This window comes from Cibotium barometz, chromosome 13 (genome assembly GCF_041138505.1).
Source record: "Cibotium barometz isolate CiBa-2024 chromosome 13, ASM4113850v1, whole genome shotgun sequence".
Lineage (NCBI taxonomy): Eukaryota > Viridiplantae > Streptophyta > Polypodiopsida > Cyatheales > Cibotiaceae > Cibotium > Cibotium barometz.
Window position 1 is genome coordinate 54,012,407 of NC_141058.1, and position 23,460 is coordinate 54,035,866.

Genomic DNA, 23,460 nt, shown 5'->3' on the forward strand with positions numbered 1-23,460 from the left:
CATGGTGCAATGGTTTTGATAAAAGAAAAAGAACACACCTTACAAGTCACTTTGAAAAGGGAGGATTCTCCGCGAGATTTAAAGGCCTTTTTGGCAATCGTTTCTTTTATCTTTTTACCAGCTGCCACATTTTTCGCTTGTTTCTCTTGCTCCTTGGCCTCTTTAGCAAGCCGCTTCTGCACATTTTTTTTTTGAAATTCTGGGTGAATTTTTAGTTTTCATGAGTAATAAAACTTGGAAACGCCCAAGCCCCCACAGCCCTCCCACCCCCACCCCCCCCCCCACCCCGCCCCCCCAAAAAAAAAAAGCTTTAAAATTAATCATGTGCATGGTTTTAAAACCAACTTGTATAGATAAGATTTTGACCCACTTCTCGTGCTTTCTCAGTCTCGTAATCATCATAGAGTTCCGCATCAATGCGCTCCCGATCTATGAGGCCAATTAAAGTATTGAACTTTGATCTGCTGATCTCCTCACTGCCCATTAAAGTTTGTTCCAAAAGACAAAAACTTGTCAGAGGATTTGAGAAACAAGAAGCAATCAAAGGCATCAACACCACTGCCCCCGTCCCCCCCCCCCCTCAAAACCAAAAAAAAAAAATATAACTTTTATTTTTTTAACATATTTTTTATTTGAAATAAGTGGGATAAAGCTTACATTGCTACTTCAATCAGAGGGAGTTCTGCAATAGACTCAGCAGAATCGAGGGCATTTTCCACAAGTTCTCTTACTGTTGTATACAGACTCTTTCCTGGCTGTAAGAGCATAAACAGTCAATCTCAATAGTTACAGCAATCTAGTGCATTTAAATTGATAGAAACTTGTGCATATGTGATTGCCTACTGCTTTGCTTCTACACCCATGTAACACTGATACCAGAGCATCAAGCCTTCAAGCCACCAACTCTGGATATCCAGCAATGCAAGGTGATCATTTAGGTGGTGGTCTAAGAGCCACAAAGTTTCTTTGTTCTTGTAACGGGGCAGAGTTTGTTACTTGGAATCAATTAACGGTAAACAAGATTAAACACTAATCATGGCACAACCCCAAACGATTGAAATAAACTATAAACCACACCAGGGGCCGGAATGATGGGCCGAACCCACCCTTAAGGTATTTATTAACAAAAGGAGACTACTCCCAAGTACAAGATCATGGGTGCCTGGGAATCATTACCAGTTTGCACCTAATTGTTCAAGTACATGTAATGAATACATATCAAGCCATAGGCCCCTGTGGTTCCCAACCACAAAGCTCACTAGTCCATTAGTCCTGCTCTTGAGATCCTTCCGCCTTGCATAAAGATCCAAGGCTATTCTCTTTATCTCTCCCGCCTTGTGTGAAAGGTCAAGCTTCTCGCAGTCCACACCGTACGTGGAGTCTTCGTTCCTTGCCCGAAGTCTTCATTGGTATTTTCACACACACACACACACACACACACACCACAAGTGCGCAACAACCCGAAAGCTCTTTCATGGGATTGAAAATCTGAAAAATGCTTTTAGGGTTTCACCGACTACCAAATCTGCAAATCCCTTGCGTAGAACACAATTTCACACGAGAAGAACCTATCACAAGCTTGGGTTTCTGTTGAAATTTGGGTTTTTGGTGTTTTTTAGGGTTTTTGCTGAAAAAAGGCTTTTTTATAGTAATTTAGGGCTTTCTGCAGTAGATTAGGGTTTCTGGCAGCAAGTCCGCCTTGTCCGCACACTATCATACATATTACCGTCTGTCAGTACAATTCATCCAGATAACACGTGGTGGCAATCTATACAGAGCCTCGTCATACAGCTCCAAGTGATGGAGTGAGAGAAAGAAAGGAAGAAAGATATATTAAGCGTCTACTAAAGACCCAATGGGCCTATGAGACCAAAGTGATACAATAATGTCCATGGCATATCTCATCATGGAATAGAAAATAAAATAGAAACAAAACATAGCTATCTCACTGGGGTGATACAAAACTGTCCATGGAAACTCATCATGGAATACCAAACAAGCCTTTAAATATGGCTTGCCCACTATTGGGCTGATGACGTTAGTGGGGATGTCGTAGTATCTAGTCCATACTACGCATAATGGAGTTGATAGTTATATAGTCTTGTGGGTTGACTACCATGAGTATATAACATGCACATTCCTAAAAGGTGAATTTGGGCATGTTCCTGGATTCATCTAGGTATATAATTCAGCCGTATTAGCGGACACGCAAATTTCACATTGTGAAGTTTTCATCCAAGTTGCGGCCAGTTGATATTGTGCTTATTCTTTCTATCTTTAGCGGTGCATTTGCCCTATCAACTACTTATTTGCTGTACTAATTCTTTCTATTTGCTACTTCCCTTAGTACTAGGCTTCATTATGGCTGAGTCTACCCTACATCTCCGGAGGTTTGACAGAAACTCAATACGAAGGCCTTTGTGTGAATATATGCTCGTGTGTGTGTGTGTGTGTGTGTGTGTGTGGAGTGCGTGTGAGAGCATATCTTGATACAGAGTTCTACACCCACTATTGGGCACTGATGACATTAGTGGGGATGTCGTAGTATCTAGTCCATACTATGCATAATGGAGTTGATAGTTTTATAGTCTTGTAGGTTGACTACCATGAGTATATAACATGCACATTCCTAAAAGGTGAATTTGGACATGTTTCTGGATTCATCTAGGTATATATATATATATATATATATATGGCTTGCCCTTACCTACACATACAAATGTTAGGCGCAATAAACCATAATGATGTAAATTGAGTAGTTTAGTGCATACTTACTACCTGCAAAACCCATAAGACCACTGCTTTAGGCCCAAACAAGTGTGCACAGATGCATCCACAAGGGTACCTAGGCATCCCTAGTCCCATAGACATTCACATACAAAATACCAAGCATTGTCCAAGCAAACCAAACAATGTCACACAAATAAAATAAGTGTCAAACACGCATATGAATGCATTACGCACATGTAAACTTAGAGAATCACCCATATGCTTTCTTGTACTTCCAAGAATTATGCGTGCCATCTCAATACCCCATGTGCAGATGGTCGGAATCATTACTAGAACCATGTGTACATGTGTACATGGCCGGAATCCATTCTAGTACCATGGATATCCCCTAGAGTCCTCATAAGTCCTGATAACCACCTTGGCACCGCCCAAAACCTCTTCAGACATCCACACCAAAGCACAAGTTGTCGATCCCCCTAAGTCCAAATACTCCGAGAAATTAGGGATTTGTGACAACCCCTAGCTTATAGTTAGTTGACCGCAACTGAGAAGAATCCAAGTGATGAACACACCCCATGTATCTCCTTGGGCTCTCAGAATCTTCACATGCTCTTAGCCTTGCTTAGGATAATTCTAGTATAACTCAGGTACATGTGACCATCAATCACACTACCCTCAAATTTATAAAGCAGTACCACTCGAAGTGGAACTGCGCTTGGAGTGAATGAGCTCGCGCTGCTGCTGCTAACCCCCGCTCTACCCTGCTGCCCCCTGCCTCTACCCTGCTGCCTCCTGCTGCCCCCGCCTCGGCCCTGCTGCCTCTCTGCCCCCGCCCTGCTGCCCCCCGCCCTGCTGCCCCTCTGCCCTCCACCTTGCTGTCTCCTGCTGACCCCATCTCAGCCCTGCTGCCGCCCTCTGCCCCTGCCTCTGCCTCCTGCTGCCCCCGCCTCAGCCCTGCTTCCCCTGCAGCCTCTGTCTCCCTCTCTACTCCTTCAGCAGCTGTTTTTAATCGCATTCAAGTCGGCCGCCCACCTGGCCCTATGGCTTCCGCCACAACCAATCCATCTTCACCCCCACAAGCCAAGAGAATCATCAATTTTTCGCAAGACGAGCTCACCTCTCTCCAACATGACATTGGCATTGAGGTCCAGACCACCCTTATCGCGAGGGTTTATGGCTCCCATCCCTCTCGCTCGTCGCAAGCCCGTGAATGGCTTCTAGCAACTCCCCCTTCAAAGTTCAAAGCTGATCGTGCACTTCCAGGACACACGTCTGCTTGGTCGAGGCTTCTTCCAGGTGGACTTTCTTTCTCCAAAAGCTACTTCTCAGGTGTTGGCTGGCAGTCCCTTTCCTCTTGGCCTTGGGAAGATCTTCTTCTTTCAGTACCAAGTGGGCTTTGATCTAGTGGTGGAGGATCAACATTGTAGTTCCCTGATCCTCCTCGGTCTTATTGGAAGCTCTTAGCTTCCATAGGGGCATCCTTTGGCCACGTTTTAGAGGTACGGGCCCTTCCGGGCTCTCCTACCTCAGCTTCAGAGCTGTTACCACCACTTTTGATGGAGTACCCCGGGTTTTTGTGTTGGTTCCTGATGCATCAAATATTGACGATCAATATCAAGTCGGCCGCCCACCTAGCCCTATGGCTTCCGCCACAACCAAGCCATCTTCACCCCCACAAGCCAAGAGAATCATCAATTTTTCGCAAGACGAGCTCACCTCTCTCCAACATGACATTGGCATTGAGGTCCAGACCACCCTTATCGCGAGGGTTTATGGCTCCCATCCCTCTCGCTCGTCGCAAGCCCGTGAATGGCTTCTAGCAACTCTCCCTTCAAAGTTCAAAGCTGATCTGCACTTCCAGGACACACGTCTACTTGGTCGAGGCTTCTTCCAGGTGGACTTTCTTTCTCCAAAAGCTACTTCTCAAGTGTTGGCTGGCAGTCCCTTTCCTCTTGGCCTTGGGAAGATCTTCTTCTTTCAGTACCAAGTGGGCTTTGATCTAGTGGTGGAGGATCAACATTGTAGTTCCCTGCTCCTCCTCGGTCTTATTGGAAGCTCTTAGCTTCCATAGGGGCATCCTTTGGCCACGTTTTAGAGGTACGGGCCCTTCCGGGCTCTCCTACCTCAGCTTCTGAGCTGTTACCACCACTTTTGATGGAGTACCCCGGGTTTTTGTGTTGGTTCCTGATGCATCGAATATTGACGATCATATCATCCTTCAAAGACCTGGCAGCTCTCATTTCTGCCAGAGGATGGAGATTGCAAGCAAACCTGACCAGTGTCGGATTTGTCGTCCCAACAGGGCGTCGTGGTCTTACCCAACAGATGCCTCCTACAGTTGCCCAGACTTCAATTGCCCCTATGCCCCAACAGACCACACAACGTTGGGTTGTGGTTAGAGATGGCAGGCGCCCTCAAACCCCCATACCTACCAGATGCACCCCAACCCTTATGCAGCTCTTGCACCACAGGATGTGGATCCTTCTTTGGAGGATGAAGCTCTGCAAGCACAGGATTTGGATCCCTCACAGGAGGATGTTGCATTACAGTTACAAGATAATTGCACCCTCGAGGATGATGTTGCGCAATCGCATTGTCATGGTACCTCTTCTGCAAGGTGTTACACGCATTGGTATTCTTAACCTCTATGCTCCTAACCATAGTGAGAGGATTGTCTTTTGGAAATCTCTCACTACGTTGATGCCTCATGCTGACCATTGAATTATTGGTGGGGATTTTAACATGGTTAAGATGCCAATTGATAAAAGAGGTGGACATGAGAGCTTGGTGCAACCTCTTGAGAGAGCATCTTGGAAGAAGGATAGGCGTACCTCTGGTCATTGCTCTCTCGAGCCAAGCCAGGAGGCTACAGATTGCATCCTCTATTCTATCATGCCTAGATGGAGATTGAGGAGATGTAGCATGGAGGGATCATCCAAGATACCAGGCTTAGTCCAGTGAGGATTGTTGGTCGTTCGGGGAAGCACTGGTTCATTAATCCTTCTCCTCAGATAGTGACTCCTAGCTCTTGGTGTTTGTGGCTGTATGGTGACAGTCCTATCAGATATCTTCAGTGGATCCAAGTAAGTGGGACTGGATTGATGCCTTCAATCCATTGAAAAGCCTTCCTTTTTTCAGTTTCAAGGTCCAGAATGCCAGGCTTCTCTCATCACTCGACAGATGCATAAGATCCCTACTCTCAAGCCTCATTGGGAGAGTTATGACATCTCTCCAGTGATACATCACAAATATTGGCATAGGCTTTGGCATTCATACAAAAGGAGCCAGATCTCTCATTTCTTTTGGTTATTCTTACATGGTGGTCTCCCCACCAATCAATGGAGATCGTTTTCGGTGTAGCACCTACCTGCCCGAGATGTGCGGCAAATTCTGAGACTGTACAGCATTGTTTATGGGGATGTAGCAGTGCACATCATATGGGCTAATTGAGTGGCCACAATGTATGTTACTTGGGGGGCAATTTCTTGGCTTTCCTAGTCTGGTCTGTAGCTTTTTTACAAGGGCAATGATAAAAACATTGCTATTTTCATTTTTAGAAGTATTGCCCAGCATGGTTTGTTGCAAGATGTCCCTTACTCACATTATACACCCCCCAAACAGAGGATTGACACCAGTTGAGAGATTGTTGCCAGTATTACAGCATGGAAGATCTGGAGAGCTAGATGCATGGAGGCTATTGAGGGTATCCAGATTTTTGAGTGTCTGTGCATCAGCACTATATGGGGTGATATCATCCATACTCTCATGGCTACTTGGGATCGTATTCAGGGGTCCTCTCGTTCCGCGCAAGCAAAGCGTGTTGTGTTTATGTGGGAGTAGGACCATGGCATTGTGTAAACCGGCCTCGATCTTCAGACAAAAACCAAAGGGCGGTGCAAAAACAAACTTGCACACAAAACACTTCAACACCTTTGAGGACCAAGAAAAGGAAAACAAACAAGGGAAGCTAGAGTGCTCCTGCAAACAGTACACAGACACCGATTGGCCCCAAAACGCAGTGGTGCCCCTTGCAGTATTCCTTTAATTGATTATAAGAGAGCTTTGATTACAATAAGGCTGGAAACTCAACCGTCACAGTAGAACTCCTAAAGCCTGCAAAGACCCTACATCATGGCTTCATATCCACTCGGCATCCACAAACAAATCCAGCCATTGTTCACATCAAAAGACTCTTTTACATGAGTCTTGTATACAGAAGCTTTCTCCCATGATCAGGGCTGCCACAACCATCCATAACCTCTCACCCTATGAACAGCATCACACCCTGACACATCCAGTGCTCCTACATCACAACAAAGACTCCAAAACTGTCTCTCAAAAGAGAACTCGCATCACAGCAGAGCATACCATACAGTCAACACACCTGTACCAACCTCTCTGCCTTTCAAGGGTACTATCCATCTCAGTCATGGATTCCCGAACCCCTATCCAATCAGCAACAAGGCTGTACCAAACATGTGTCCATTCATGTACCCTCTGCCTGCATGTGACCTATCTCTTGGAGAAACCCAAAAAAATGTTTCCACATGAAACAAAGACCTGTTTCAGCAAACATCACGTGACCTGTTTCCCCATTAAACATCTGGTCTGGCCCAGCATCCTGTAGCGCAACACAGCAGCCAACCTTCACTCTCCAAAAAGCATGCATAAGGAAGTATTCAGCTGCGCCTGTGCACAGTTCATACCAACTCGCCTGCAACTCCTTCCAAAAAGTATGATATGACCAGTAGCGCAGACGCGCCAGCCACACTGTTTTTCCAAAAGCATGAGATGAAGCACTGCCCACCAGCAGCCCTTTCCCAAAAAGCCAGAGAGAGAAAGAGAGGCGTGTCTCCAAAAGTGGTGTAGCCTCCATAATTAGCCTAGGGGCCACTAAAGGTTTTAAAACCTTTTAAACTTTAATTCTCTTTGTCCCCTTCACACTTGGGGTTGTCCACACATGGGATTATCAACATTAATTCCCTTTTCAACCCCAAGAGTTGTACCAATCTGTCCATGAAGCAATTTGCCCCAAACTGATGCCATTCACACTGTCCACCATGTCCCCGTGCACGTCTGCATACTGGCAAGAGAAAAACACAGGGTCGTGACACATTGTCTTTTCCCTAGTCCCACAGGTCTTTCATGGCACCATGATGCTCCTCAGTGGTTGAATTCACCTTACATGTTGGGGTGATTCTATTCTATTCTGGCTTATAGCCGTGATTGTTGTATGCCTTTTTCATACTTAATAGAAGTCTCTTTCCTAAAAAGAAAAAAATCCATAGTCCGAAGTCATAAGCTCTTGATTGCATCTACGATCATCCATACCATGATTTTCCAATCCACAAAACCAAAATGACCACTTGCCTTGTCTTGTTGTACCTGTTCCAGATACATAGCCAATTCATACCACAATTTTCTTTTCCAAGCATCAACATCACCAGTCTCACAAAATCTGTAAAAAGTCGTCATGGTAACTACATGCATATTCCATGAATGCTAACCATTATGTTCCATGAATGCTAACCATTATGTTCTAATCTCAAGATGGAATAACAGCCACACCTCAAGATACGGGTTCTAGACCAAAATTTTACAAAACATGATGTATCCCTTGCCTGAAAATATCTTCTTCATAACAAAAGTGTCACATGCACCCATGCACTGAGGTGCAGTGTGACACACTAGTCCATGGGCTGGCCCATGTACCTACACCTCTACATGATGTTATATGCCTTGTGTATGCACCTCAAGGACTGACTTCTCATGCCCTAACCTGAGATGACCTAAATGTTTGTTCTCCGATTGGGTTAAGGGACTGACCCTAACACCTAAGGCCAGGAGATTGAACTACATAGCTCGTGCATGACATGTCCCGGACTGGAACTAGGACTCACAATGGGGTCATGGCATACGACAAATGTTCCTTAAAAACATATTACTTTCAGTATAAGTGTAGCACTGATGAGCAGCCCTATCTCTAGTTGGCAGCCTTGATGGGCATAGAGCAGCAGTCAGACAGCATGGGCAATGTCAGCCAGCAACAAAGGCAGCCGACTCACACATGTGAAAGGCACCAGCATTTAATGCTATTTCCAGCCAGTCGTGAGCATTTAAATCTGGCCGACATCAGCATATGTCAGCCGACCAGCAGCATGTGTCACCATATAAGCAGACCCATATATCCCTTGCATAAATCATCTCATTTTTCATTCATTCAGCAGTAGAACATGTGTGCCTAAGACTTTGGTCTTTTGCATGCATAAATCTCAACCAAGCACTTAGTGCTTCAGTCCATAGGCAGCCCCGAAGTTTGCTTCAGCATCCAGACTTTAGTAGTGCATCTCCCTCAGTAGATCTAGGTGCGCATAAGGCTTTCTGAAGTGGCTTCCAAGTTGTCTTCAACCCGCGGTTCAACAGATGTCCAGTCTACAACATCATTGTGTTTGGCAGTCTCCGTTAGTCATACTCAGTAAGCTCTCTGCATTGTAACAATTCTCCAAAGTAATAAAGCAAATACTCCTATTTGCGGGAGGGAGCCCTTCAGTGGGTATATTGGGACCCAATCTGATGTCGTCTCTACTCTCTCTCTCTCTCTTTCTCTTCAACTCTACCTCTTGTATATAAAGATAAAAGTGGATTTCTTTATGCTCACTAACATAAAGGTATAAAGAAGGTCTTGAAGTGTGTTACACAATCAAACCAATTGCATGTTACATTGGTATCAGAGCTTCTGGTTGTCACCCAGCTTGACTACCTAAGTAAGAGCAAGTCCATGAATAGTAAAACTGAGGTCAGGAAAAACCACCCAGCCATTCACCATGTCAGGAGAAGAAGAAAGAAGCTACCAAACAGAAGCAAGTGTCCACGAAGACACCGGTGCAAAAGAAAGTGTCCACGAAGACGCAAGAAAATAAGAAAAGCTTCCGCAAAGCACAAATATACTCCTTGAAGAGCAAATGGAGCCAACAGGTTACTCAAGCTACAACTACAACAAGCAAAAGAAGCAAAAGGAAAAAAAGAGCAACCTAAAGAGCAGTTTAAACTTTATAAAGTAGGGTTCCCAAAATGTTCTGCACATGTTTCTTTTCATGTCACATGCAGAAGCTTTGGGAGTCTTCTTTCAGCCCTAAACACCATCCTGGAACAAGCTGATGCAAAATGCAAGCAAGAGAGATGGAGAGAAGAGAGAGAGAGAGAGAGCTGAGTTTTAGTATATTCATATAGTACAAAAAGGTGTACAGCCCTTGGCTGCCATCAAAAGGCGGTAATCACCTAGTCTATATCTAGTCTAAGGACCCTACTCCCTAGAGGAGTGAGTGATTCAAGCAATGAGCAACATGCACCTTATATAGGCCTTGGGAAAACCTCATGGACTGGCTGACCTGCTGTCGGCCAGGTCCATGGACAATAAATCCACCAAAGCTGCAGCCGACAGGAGTACAGCCCTTGGCTGCCATCAAAAGATGGTAATCACCTAGTCTATATGTAGTCTAAGGACCCTACTCCCTAGAGGAGTGAGTGATTCAAGCAATGAGTAACATGCGCCTTATATAGGCCTTGGGAAAGCCTCATGGACTGGTAGACCTGCTGTCGGCCAGGTCCATGGACAATAAATCCACCAAAGCTGCAGCCGACAGGAGTATGTCACCTTCATGCGCTGGCCGACAGCAACCTGAGTCCTCCACAAGGCTTCCCTAGCCATACAAGCAGCACAGCTCCTATATCTGGTTCTAATCTGGTTCTTTATCTGTTGCCCTTCAAGGATCAGCCCTAGGATTAGCATGTACATGTGCATGCACATGACATCGTGGAGCAACAAAGACGATGGTAACTTGATAAGGCACCAGATAGAGGAAGCCAAACGCAAGGAGTCTAAAGACCATGCCAAGTAAAACGCGCAGCATTGGAATATCAACATAAGCTCGATCAAGAAGCCATGCAGCTCCAGCATCAACAGTTGCTAGCAACCCTACAAGCGATTCTTATGGCAATGCTTCCCACATTTGGCACCTAGTCCAAGTTCCTCATCGGCTCCATCAACCACCATCATACGAGCTCAACCAAACTTCAATACGTATGATGGTAAGTGATCATTCTGCAATTACACAGTTTACTCACCAATTCGTTGCATATTTTCCTTTAGCTAAAATTTCAAATCCACAAGACAAAGTCCATCTAGCGGCTCCACCCCTCATGGACAGAGTCACTAGAAAATGTTTCACATCAAAACAGGGCAGGAAACAGTGAAACGTTTCACCCCTCAACAAGTGCTTACTGAAACGCTCGACCAAAACGGCTATACACACACACACCCAACATACATACATACACATACACACATACATACATTCATACAGATACATATAAATATAAATATATGTATATACATATGTATTTATTTATGTATATATGTACGTGCGTGTGTACGTATGTATGTAATAGTCTCTACGCACACGCAAGAGAGAGAGAGAGAGAGAGAGAGAGAGAGAGAGAGAGAGAGACTTGAAACTACGAACAGGAAACGGTGTTTCAGAAATGGCGTTTCAAGGTTTCACGAAATGCATTTCAGCGTTTCAAGGTTTCAACCGAGCTGAAATGCGTTTCATGGTGACCATGCTCACGAAAGAAGCCGTTACTTAGTGACAACATTGGTGAGGTCTCCATATACCTTAGTTCCATATCATCTGGATGTGGACGGGTTTACACCCACATTTCTCAGAAGGCACAGCAGTTTGCCTTTGATGTTCAAAAGGCCTCATTCCAGCGAGATTTCATTGTCTCTCCTCTTTTTGGGATGTGACATGATCTTAGGAATCCAGTGGTTTCGTCGGTATGAACCTATTCCCAATTGGGGACAAGACACCTTTATTATCTCTAAAGGTTTTCCTGAGCCTGTCATGATTCGGGGAGATAGGAGCATTCTTGGCATTCCTATCATTTGTCATCTCCAGGCCCGACAAGCTATCCGCAAGGGAGCAGAAGGAGCAATGATTTATGCTCAGACAGCTTCTATCTCATTGATAACCGCTGTCTCATCTTCTTCACTCCCTTAGTTGGCAAATCTCCTTTCTTATTCAGACATTTTAAAGGATGATCTCCCACCCAGTATCCCACTCTCTCGTCCTGTGGATCATCATATCGATTTGGTCCCTAGGGCAGAACCTTCTAGCAAGTTTCCCTCTTGTCTTTCCAAGACTTTCAAGGACAAGCTAGAACAGCAATCAGTTCTCAAAAAATTGAATCTTGTTCCTTATGGACGCATTTTCACAGTCACCACAGACCACCAAGCACTTAAGTGGCTCCCGACGATGCCAAGTGCCCAATGGAGTGATCAGCACACTAGACAGGGTCAACTCTTCCAACAGTTGGGATGAATGATTCAATATATCCCTGGTCAGCATAACCTAGTAGCAGATGTTCCTAGTAGAAAGACCAACATCTAGACCAGTCAGGAGTCTACCATTCTCAACATCTCTGGAAAAGACTTAAATAACATAGAAGATCAGTATGTCGATTCCGCAAAGTTTGGTACTCAACCCAATTTGGCCCTCAATTTTAAGCCTGGCCATTATTCAATTCACAGACAGGCAAGTAAGTTTAGACGAGATGTCCACTTCAAGGAAGGGGATTGGGTCTATCTACGTTTCATGAAACAAAGATTGAAACAAACGTTGTCCCAAGCTTTCATTCCGTAGTTTTGGCCCTTTTCCAATAGTTAAGAAGTTAAGTGATGTCTCCATGAAGTTAAAATTGCCTACCAGTTGGACAATGCATGATGTTTTCCATGTTTCTTGGCTGAAACCATATGTTGGACCAGAAGTGTTATGTTTCAGATGAACAGCTGCCAGACGTGGTAGACGAAGCAGAAGTTATCGAGCCCAAGCAGATCCTTCTTCATCGTTGGAAGCATGGTTCCGGTCAACGGATACGTCAGTTCTATACGAAATTCCAAGATTGAGGTACCCACGAAGCCGTATGGCTAGATGAGGAGTTCTTTCAAGAGTACCCCCAGTTGTTTGGCGGACTACTTGGAAGCCATGAACCTACCGCCAAGCTAAGCAGGAGGGAATGTCACATGCACTCTGCACTGTAGTGCATGGTGATAAACTGGCTCATCATCAACAGTGCAGCATCTGTACATTATTAGAACCCAGTAGGATGATATTTGTCGTATGCCATGACCCCATTGTATATCCTCAGTCCAGGATAAGTCAGGCACGAGCTACGTAGGTCATTCTCAACCATAGTCAGTCAGTCAGTCAGTCAGTCTAAGTCCCTTAACCCACTTAAAGAGACGCATTCATGCATATACAATCAGTAGAAACCTTAGGGTTTGCATCAAAAAGCATCCTGCATATTGCACATCATTCATGCATAGCATCTAGACCATTGCAGGAACCCCAGATAGCATCCAATATTTATCTAGGAATTTTCTGGTATTTTTCCCAACATTTTATACATCATTTAGATATTTTATTTGGACATGTGCAGTCGGCCAGCACTGTAGCCGGCTGACTAGCACATCTTGCCCATATAAATAGAGCCTTTGCATAATCATTCCATCCTTCATCATATTCAGCAAGAGAACCATCAAGCGCTTGTCATCCTCAGCCTCAAGAGCATAAGCAATTGCAGTTTCAGCCCTCTCTCCTCGGCGTTTGTCTCCTACAGCCCTAGGCGCCTCAAACGCATGAGCATTCAGCCATCTACATTAGTCAAACGCATCAGTTCAGCATTCAGCCAGCATTCAGCCTTGCGTTTTCTGCATCCACACAGTTTTCAGCATTCATCATATCATCGTTTTGCTCCAGCCTCTCGGTGAAGGTAAAACGTAGCATTCTCATTCATTTACAACATTCATATACAGTCTAGAACAGTCCCAAACAGCCCCTCTCTCAACCCTAGCTTTGCATCCCTCCCTCATACCATTGGGAAGAGTGCATAGGCTCGAGATTGGACATCTTTGGTGCTTCTACAGCAGTGCATAGTTCAGCCCAACACTTGGTCTTCAGAGGTCTTGTGTTTGGCTTATCGTCAGTCACACCGTCAATCTCTTTAAAGATAATAAAGCAAATACTATCTCGGTAACGGGATAGGGGGCCCTTCAGTGGGTAATTCAGGACCCCATACGGTGTACACTTCTCATCTCTCTCTCTCTTATATCTCTCTGAAGTTTGAAGTATTAAAGTGGATTGCTAAACTCGCGAAACTCAGGATACAGAAGACGGTGTGAGCATTTGTGTGACACGATCCTCCAATACGAAGACTTCCGCTGCATGTTACATAGGGGGGCCCTCGCCACAGAGCACCAGATGGATCTTCACAAAGATGCGGGCCCGCGGCTTCAACCCAACTTTAGAGGACAGATATGCAGCCAGCCTACTCCGAGCTTGGGATCACCTCAGGCCTGTTAGAATTTATGCATCATAGTGTATTTGTGTTGTACCATTTATTTGGTATTTTATGTAATTTTCTCCTATTTATTTGTCTTGTGCCAATCGGCCAGCTCACACATGGACTATATAAGGAGTTCCCCCATTATTCACTAAATCATCCACTTCCCTTGCACAAGTTCAGCATTCTCTTGCTAGCCAATTGCCATTGTAAAGCTTGAAGCTAATATAAAAGGCAATCTTGTCCACAAGCTCTCTCTCGTCTTGTTTATGCTTTCGCCTATGCATTCTCCAACATGGCATCACTCACTTAGGTTCAGGCTGCTCCATCTTCTGCAAATGTTTTCTGTCCTAGCTCCTCCTTGCTCAGATCAGTCCTGAACAGTGGCTGCGTTTTCTGGTCCAGCCAGCCCTTCCCTTGCTGCCGGCCAGTTTGGTGGCTGCGTTTTCTCCTACAGAGGCCAGCCAGCCAGGTACTTGGCTGCGTTTTCTTCTACAGAGGCAAGCGTTGGAGTTTTGGCTGCGAATTCTGCATCGGCATCAGTTGTTGGTGAGTTCTCTTGCATGTGGAGTTGCCAGACAAGTGGCTATATGTTTCCTTCTTCCTCCACGAGTCCCTACCCTTCCGGTAGGAGGTTCCCGGTGGTTTCTTGGACTGTTTTGCTGCTGACCAACCTCCTCCTCTCTCAAGTTTGAGAGGGGGCTGATTGGTTCTGGAGCCTCGCTTCGTTGGAAAGCACTTGAGAGAAGTGTTTGAGAGTTGAGATCTGTGTTTCTTGTTGCTGTGGATATGGCTCCACCCTATACGAACAAGGATGACAAGTTAAAAGGACCCAACTATGCCCGTTGGAAGCTTCAGATGCGGATCTGGTTCATCCACAAGGGTTTGTGGCATATTGTTCAGGGCACTGAAAGGAAGCCCAAGCGTCCTCAAAACTCTAGGCGGTGGACACAAGATCAGGAGGATGAATTTGACACAGAATTACAAGACTGGGAGAATCGGGACTTGAAAGCGCATTCTGTGCTTGTGCGGACCATCACAGATGAGGTCTCACCGACAGTGCAAACTCTCACCAGTGCTCATCCTAAATTGGAGCATCTCTTTGCTCGAGATTCGTCGATAAGGGCAGTTACCTTGCAAGGGCAGCTCTACAGTTTGTTATTTCCTAAAGGTAGTTGCATGCAGTCGTTCCTCATGAAGGCCAAGGTTATCCATGACCAGTTACTAGCTATGGGTGCTGCTTTGTCCTCTTCTCAACTGGTTGCACTTATCCTCACCAAGCTTCCCCTGGACTATGATGTGATTTCTCGATCTTTGCGGTGCAGGTCACATCCACTCAGTTGGATTTTGATGATCTTAGCTCCCTACTTTTGGAGGAGGAGTCCGTTCTCGTTTCACAGGGTAAGTTGAAGGTGTCAGTCAACAATTCTGACCACGCACTTTCCTCAGTTCAGAAGAAAGGTCGGAGTCGCTACTTCTCTTGTGAGAAAAGAGGACATCTGTCCAAGGATTGTTTGTCCAAGACGAAGGACAAGACCAAGGGCAAGGACACAACACAAGATAGTGATACAGATTCTAGTACCACTTCTAGGGCTCCCACAGCACTTCCGGCTCAGGAGAACCCAGACAATGTACTTCTCTAGTACACATGCAGTTTTCCCCCATGTGCTTCCAACCAGAGGTGGCTTGTGGGTGCCAGAGGAGGCGATTGCAGCTCCACTTACTGGTGCATGAGGACCGTGATTCGGAGTTCCAAGCATTAGACATCTCGCAAGACATGGTTATCTTTTGTGTAGCAGAGATTATGAACTGGATCTATTCCGAGTTCATTGTTCGAGGCTTTTGGGACGTGATGTGTTCTGTCCACTGTTGGAGATTATGGACGCGGTGTGTCCAGTAGCTCATCATCTATTCTTGGAGTTCACTACACACTTGTGTAGGTATACGGCCAAGCAAAGTTCCTTGTTGTTCGTGGTGGCATTTTGTTTAGAGGAAACAGGTTGGTGGATGCTCTCTCCGAGGTGATTCCAATATTCGCGATGCTGGAGAGTCCATGGTTGCATCTTCATCGGCTTATCTTCTTCTGACTCTTGCACACTATGAGCTGCAGAGGGGGTGTTAGAATTTATGCATCTCAATGTATTTGGATTATACCATTTATTTGGTATTTTATGTAATTTTCTCCTATTTATTTGTCTTGTGCCTATCGGCCAGCCCTAGAGGTAGTCGATCAGCTCACACATGGACTATATAAGGAGTTCCCTCATTATTCACTAAATCATCCACTTCCCTTGCACAAGTTCAACGTTCTCTTACTGGCCAATTGCCATTGCAAAGCTTCAAGCTAATATAAAAGGTGATCTTGTCCACAAGCTCTCTCTACTCTCTCTCGTCTTGTTTATGCTTTCGCCTGTGCATTCTCCAACAAGGCCGACCCTCCAACGGTCGACTCCGGTAGCCTCGGAAGAGCGTCTTCAGCAGCCCTTGATCTGAAACCCCCTGATCCGCTTACCTAGTGGCCACATGTTGGGGCCTGACCTCATGTTTCTATAAAAAGAGAGGAATCCTCACCATGTATGGCTAGCTTAACCCTAATTATTGTGATTAAGAAATACTAATCTTCTGATGGATGCAACCTAATTAACAACATAGTGATAATGAAAAGATTATGCTAGCTAAGCATAGGACTCGAGCACAATAAGGTTACAAGATTGAGACTTGTACTCATAAAAAGGCTTGAGAGCTTGGTTCATTTTTCATTGCTTGAAATAGTCCCCTTTTATACGAGGAGGTACACTTTTGGGCTTGTACATCAATGTGGGATAAGTCTCCACTCTTCTCTCTAGCTCACATGTCACCTCAAATCTCAACACCCCCCCTTGATAGCGACTTGACCTATCTTTGAGGCCTAGAGGTCAGAGTGAGGTCCCCTCCTTGATAGAGACTTGACCTATCTTTTGAGGTCTAGAGGTCTCTTCTAAGAGTAGGGTTACAAATTTTGGCTATTTCTTCTACCTTGGCTACATCATCGGTGCCAGAGGGTAGGACATACAATGTTTTAGAGGATATTTTTGAAGCTAGAGGGATCATTTTCTACCACAAAGTGACCATCTTCCACATAGTTGTTTTTTTTTATTCTATTTGGAGTAGCAATGTTCTTCCAAGTGCCCAATCTTTCCACATACACTACAAATTCTTTTTGGTTTATTTTTAAAACGATAATTTGCAAAGATGTGACCAAGCTTGCCACAGTGATTACATCTTGGAAGTTGAGATGTTAATTCATAAGGTTCTTTGTCAACACTTTTTAACAATACGGCAATAGATTCATCTTTCTCAATGACTTTCTTTAATACACTAAGTTGTTGTTTGATACCTTTGAATTTACTGATGTGTTATGCCATGGTCTCAGTCTCCTTCTTGTCGAGCTTGTAAAACTGCATGAGAAGGTTAATCTTTGAGCTCTTTGAGTCGGTGCCAAAATTCTTGTTGAGCTCTTCCCATGCCAGCTTGGCATCCTTGTTGCTAGAAATGTGACTAATCACATCATCAAGATTTTGAGCGATAAGACCCAATGCTTTGTTGTTTTAAAGTGGCTCAATCTCCACTTGTTCATCCTCAATAAGGTGCCAAAGCCCCTTACGCATAAGCAAGTACATGGTCTTGCTTTGCCATGTGAAAAAACCATCGACATTAAATCTTGAAACAACTTCAACACGCTCCATACTGAGAAGGTCTTACTAACAAGCTTTAATTTTGCTTTGTTATCAGTATCTAATCTCATACAAATTTGTAGTGATAAAGTCGGGAAGGTCTTTGCAATGTGCATGTGATAATGATTTACGGCCAGTGTCTAGTCCCAGTACAAGAATGGCAATGAAAAATTCTCTTCGATTGAGTAATGCAAGAGAATGCAATGAATTTTGATGTGAAAGAGAACTTCCCATAGTGAATTTATATCCCAATTTTCCAATTTTGGATTTTAATTAGCCCAATTTCTGCTAACACAACACTAATGATAGTGATTAGTATCTAATTTTAGTGATTAAGAGAGCTGAATCTTGAAGCTTCCAATTGAGCTTGTGAAAGTGGTTATTGAAGGGGATTTTTATACTAGCTTGATGCCCTTGATGAGGACAAGAGTCCTATGAAGAAATATTAGCTCAAACCTTCAAAAAATGAGCGAAATTCGCAGATTTAAGCGACTGGTATCTAGCTTGCCCCGGCCGATATACTACACCATTTGAAGAACTCTTTGGTCAAGTTATAGCTTATACCATTGTCTACCTTGGGCTAGAAGGGCTTGGTCCAATTTGATGCGCAGACAGAGGGCCTTAGGTGCCGGCCGATTTAGACAGTCCTCTATCTGATGTGAATCACCTTCTCAACTTTGTTTTGGTGATTCAAAGGAGAACGGGTGCAATAACCAGTCGCGCTACAAGCGCCGATTGCGGGCAGATTAGAGCAAATTTGTTCAAACCCTCTCGGCTGTGGTTTAGCCTAGGGTTGAGCAACAAGCATGCAAATTATCTTGACTAATGAAAGAGTGAATGAGCAATGGTAAGCATTTGAAATTTGGACCACAAATAGAAGAGTTGGATAAGATTGAGATTAGTAGATAATTAGGTGATTAATGAAGAGATTAGACTAATGTGAGCTAAGGCTAAGCTAATGGAGAGGGGTGACTCTGATACCCTGTAAAAAGAGAAGAACCCTCACCATGTATGGCTAGCTTAACCCTAATTATTGTGATTAAAGAACACTAATCTTATGGTGGGTGCAACCTAATTAACAACGTAATGATGATGAAAAGATTATGCTAACTAAGCATAAGACTCAAGCACAATTAGGTTACAAGATTGAGACTTGTACTCATAAAGAGGCTTGAGAGCTTGCTTCATTTTTCATTGCTTGAAACGGTCCCCTTTTATATGAGGAGGTACACTTTTGGGCTTGTACATCAATGTGGGATAAGTCTCCACACTTCTCTCTAGCTCACATGTCACCTCAAATCTCAACAGTTTCATGGGGAGCGTTGAGCATAAGACCTGCCAAGTCCCAAAAAGGTTGGCTTGCATTCAGACAACTTGCCTTGGAGGCTCAAGAGAGAGGCCTGGCTGGGATCCGGGGTAGAGACAGACTCAGCCTCGACATCGACTCTGTTATTCCCAGGAGTGGCTGACCCCTATCCCCGACCCCCCCCCCAAGTGGTGGCTGAGCGTGTTTACTAGGCATGATATTCTCTTCGCAGTTCATGGTGCGGATGAGAGTTGTGCTTTGCTCATGTTTTCTATCGGACCCCATGGCAGATTAGAGAGATCAGAGCCCCCTCTGGATGACTTCAGTGGCTACACCTTACAGAGGGTGAGTGTGATTGGATTTCAGGCACATGAGTGTGGCACATTGACCCCCCGCCAGCTAACGTGGCCAGGGAGAGACTGGCGGTTATGGATTTGGGAGAGTCGGCCCCTCCGCTCCAGGGGGAGTGGACTTGGAGTGATCCTGCTCAGCATTCTCTCTCTGATTTTTGCAAGAGGCTCTGGGACAATTTTCGGCCTCAAAAGATCACCCTATTTCTTTGGTTGCTGGCACACAGGAATTTGGTGGTCGGCACGTGGTTGGCCATTGGTGGTCAACGAGCTACTTATCCAAGGTGTGGCCACTGTCAGGAGTCTCAGCAACATTGTCTCTGGGATTGCCCGAAGGCTCAGCAAGTTTGGCAGCGATTTCTTCACATTTTCACAATGGACAGAACCTCGACCCGCATCATTTCATGGGACACTGTCACTTGGGCCACTGGGGTTGAGCTTGTCATGGCCTATGAGGAGAAAGGTGGGGAACTATTCCTTCAAGTCTCTCACCTTCACATGTCAACAGTATCAATCCCATCCCCATCTACTAATCATTGGACTCCGGGTTCGTGCCAAAGATGGGAGATCTGTAGCAGCATTGCAGCTTGGCACATCTAGCGAGCTAGATGCAACGAAGCCATCGAAGGCACCCACACTCTACGTGCGGAGTCCATCAAGGGCATTTGGCTTGATATCATTCATACCCTCAGCAGAAGTTGCATGGTGGCGCCAAAGAGGTGATAGTCCAAGTGGTAAAGTGTTTGCCTAGGACCGAAAGGTCTTGGGTTCAAACCCTGCTTGGACCCCTCGGCGGCACCTCTCATCCGCGCTCTCCATAAGCTTCCCTTTCGGCGTCGATCGTGTTCTGGCCGTCTTTCCCAGGAGGACTCCAGTGTAGCCCCTCCGCTCTCTGTGGTCGAGTGTGCTCGTCGCCCTCTTCAGAGGGCCGCGTAGATGGTCTTGTAGCTCACGACACCAGCGTGGCTGGGACGTTGAGCGAGTTGTAATGTTAACTATTAGTAGGATCTCTCTCCCGGAAAAAAAAAAGAAGTTGCATGGTGGCTCTGACCGCATGCGGAAGCGACGGGAAGCCTTCATGAGGCTCTGGCGACCTAGCCTGTTACATCTTCATTCTCAGTCATCTTTTCTACTTGAAGTACAATTGTAACACTTCTTCCTTGTACATAATTCAGATCAATAGTTTAGAACTCTGGTGTGTTCTGAATGTGTGACTCTCAGTACAGTTATAACACTTCTTTCTTGTACATAATACAAGTGGTTTAGGACTCTTGTGTGAGTTGTATGTATGAGCCCACCACACTCTTTTCTATCTCTGAAAACCCTAGCACATAGGCACGAGCGTTCTACAACCAACTATAGATTCCTGATGATCACCTACCATAAAGTCCACAAAATATCTATAAGTCTTGGTCGTAAGTTCCTAATGGCCACTTGCCATCTACTATTCTATGGGCTACCAACCAAAGCCCTTGAAATGGCCTTTAATGTTCCTTGGTAATGCATGAGATGCTGAGTATCACAAAGCTTCAAAACCCACCAAGCACCTACAAATGAAAGGAAATGACAAACCAACATGGATGTCATGCATATACATATGAAAGGGAACAACAAACCAACATGGACACGATGCATATACATGGCTTAAGGAGTTGGGACATTGATAATGAGCAGCCATATGCAAGAGTCTTGGAAGTGTTTGATAAGCTTCCATGCAATGTCAACCTTCTAGCCATAAGTGTGATAAGCTCCCATGTGTTGTCATGCTCCTATGGCTAAGTTTGTTAAGCACACAATTCGTGCTTCATGTCATGATGCTATGGGTAAGTTTGTTAGGCACCCATTTGATGCATCATGACATGCTTAAGGGAAAGCATGCAACTCCGAACAGCTATGTTTCACAGGCCACCAGCGTGGCCCCCTTGCTAGGTTTGAACCCGGGTTGTGTCAAGAGCAAGGATTCTTATCACTCAAGCTAGAGACCCCTAGCTTGGTAAACCCATTAAAGACATACCATTTGAATGTCAAATGGTTGCTCCATCTCCGTAGGGCCAGGAATATTGACACTATGTACCCTAAGGCTGGGGAGGATGACACGTGAGGTCTCCTTAACTCATCGATTCATTAGACATGCAAGGCAGACCCGTTATCAGGTCTTTCATTTTTCCCATGTCTTATGATATTGGTTTACACATGGATCATGTGTACCACATTTTTGGTCTCATCAGCATCATCATCTCTCTCTCTCTCTCTCTCTCTCTCTCTCTCTCTCTCTCGTGTGTGTGTGGGGGGGGGGGGGGGGGGGGCGGGGGGGCATGCGCATTGCTGAGAGAAAAAGTGAGGGATCGCTTACATTATCAAAACCCGCAATATTTTTGTTCTCTGAGAAGAACTCCGCTGGGGACTCTGCAGGAGTAGCCAATCATTTTTAAATTTTTTTAACACACACACACGCACACGCACACGCACACGCACACAACCTCAATTGAGTAAGAATTTTGTAATCTTTTAAAGCTTTTACTCTGCTTGAGAGACGCTTCCCGAGCAGTTCCTCCTTTGCCAACCTTGGCTTTCACCTTCGCTTCGCCCTCCATTGATTCCCTCTCTGCCCTCCCACTTTCAAACAGCCTTAAATTTGCACTTGCTGCTTGCTTTCAAACTTGTTAGTTCGTGTCCTGTCACCCCGGACGGCCCTTGCAACAGTCCGTTTTCAAACGCCCGCCAAGATTAAGGGGTTCTTCATGGGAGCCGTGTAACAGGGCTAAACTATTGAAAGCCAAGATTTTTTATCCAACTTTGCATGGTATTTTCCTAAACATCTTTTTGACAAGAGTTTACTACAAAAAAAAACAAGTCTAGTAACTCCAAGATTTTAAAATGTAACCAAATGGTCAGTTTGTAGGAAGAGAGAGACCTCTCTTTTGCGTTGATGCTACAGAGGTTAGTGAATTGAATGTCATCGGGTAGGTTCAAACCCACACCTCCCCTTAAGAGGTCGGAGCGGCTAGTGAGACCTCTCTTGGTAGAATCAATATTGAGGCAAGCATTTTTTCCTTTTACAGTGTGCCTATAGCCAACTTTTAGAGTGCACCTATAGACAACTTTTAGAGGGCACCTATAGCCAACATTTAACTTTTTAAAATTCACGCTAGTTATGGTGGAGAAACACATGACTTCTAGACCTAGCTTATCCATGCCTCTCAACTTTTCCAATTTACTTCTCTAGTTCAAAATCCCCATAAATAGTGGAGATCTGTATTTATCTATTTATTTATTTACTTTCCCACAATTTTGCATGCCTACCCACGGATTCAAGGCACATGCCTCATAAAATAGACCACTTCCCACAATTTTGCATGCCTACCCATGGATTCAAGGCACACACCTCGTAAAATAGACCACTTTCTCTTCATGTACACTTCAATCTATGCACACCATGGGACTTTCAAGTTCAAATGCCCCTTTCAATTGAAATAGTGGTCAAACCCATGCAATGCACTTGAGGCAACAAAGTACAAAAGAAAAAATAAGTAAACTTTTGTAAATAAACAATGAAAGTATTCTTACATTAAGAAAGAGATTACCTATATGAATTTTTATAAAGCTAACTCAAGACTAGTGTTGAACTATATAAGTCAAAAACCACGTGTGATTGCAACATTCTATGCCTTGCAAGCGGAGGAAGTTGAGAATTTGAGTGAAAAGAACCTTAGATCGAATTGAAGCATGTATCAAACCTTGAACCTCTAACGTTATTACATCCAAAGGAGGAATTGCTCCTGTTTGATATGGATTTTTACCCGATGCAACCTTCCTAATTTTTTAAGGAACACTATCATACTAGTGTAATGCTCATATAGAAAATAATCAACAAAATATATGCCTAAAAGAAGTCTGTGCAAAGGAAAAAAGAACCATATACAAAGGGAGCCAATGAAAAAGGAAAAGAACATCATGAAAT

At 44.6% G+C, this 23,460-nt stretch overlaps 1 protein-coding gene across 2 annotated transcripts in view; it reads right to left on the minus strand.

The window, feature by feature from the left end:
* The window catches only part of TOP6B (topoisomerase 6 subunit B), a 100,295-nt gene extending 77,835 nt beyond the window's left edge, over positions 1 to 22,460 (minus strand). Inside the window, exons 1-5 of one of the 2 annotated variants that reach the window (XM_086807714.1) lie at positions 22,021 to 22,460; positions 21,853 to 21,905; positions 658 to 755; positions 371 to 476; positions 39 to 176 (exon numbers count right to left, since the gene is read on the minus strand). In XM_086807714.1, the coding sequence (XP_086663840.1) occupies positions 39 to 176; positions 371 to 476; positions 658 to 755; positions 21,853 to 21,905; positions 22,021 to 22,093 (468 nt within the window). In that variant the 5' untranslated portion in view covers positions 22,094 to 22,460. Of the gene's footprint in view, positions 1 to 38; positions 177 to 345; positions 477 to 657; positions 756 to 21,852; positions 21,906 to 22,020 lie in introns of both variants that reach the window. The other variant, XM_086807715.1, reaches the window with a different exon arrangement.
* Between the last annotated feature and the right edge of the window lie 1,000 nt (positions 22,461 to 23,460).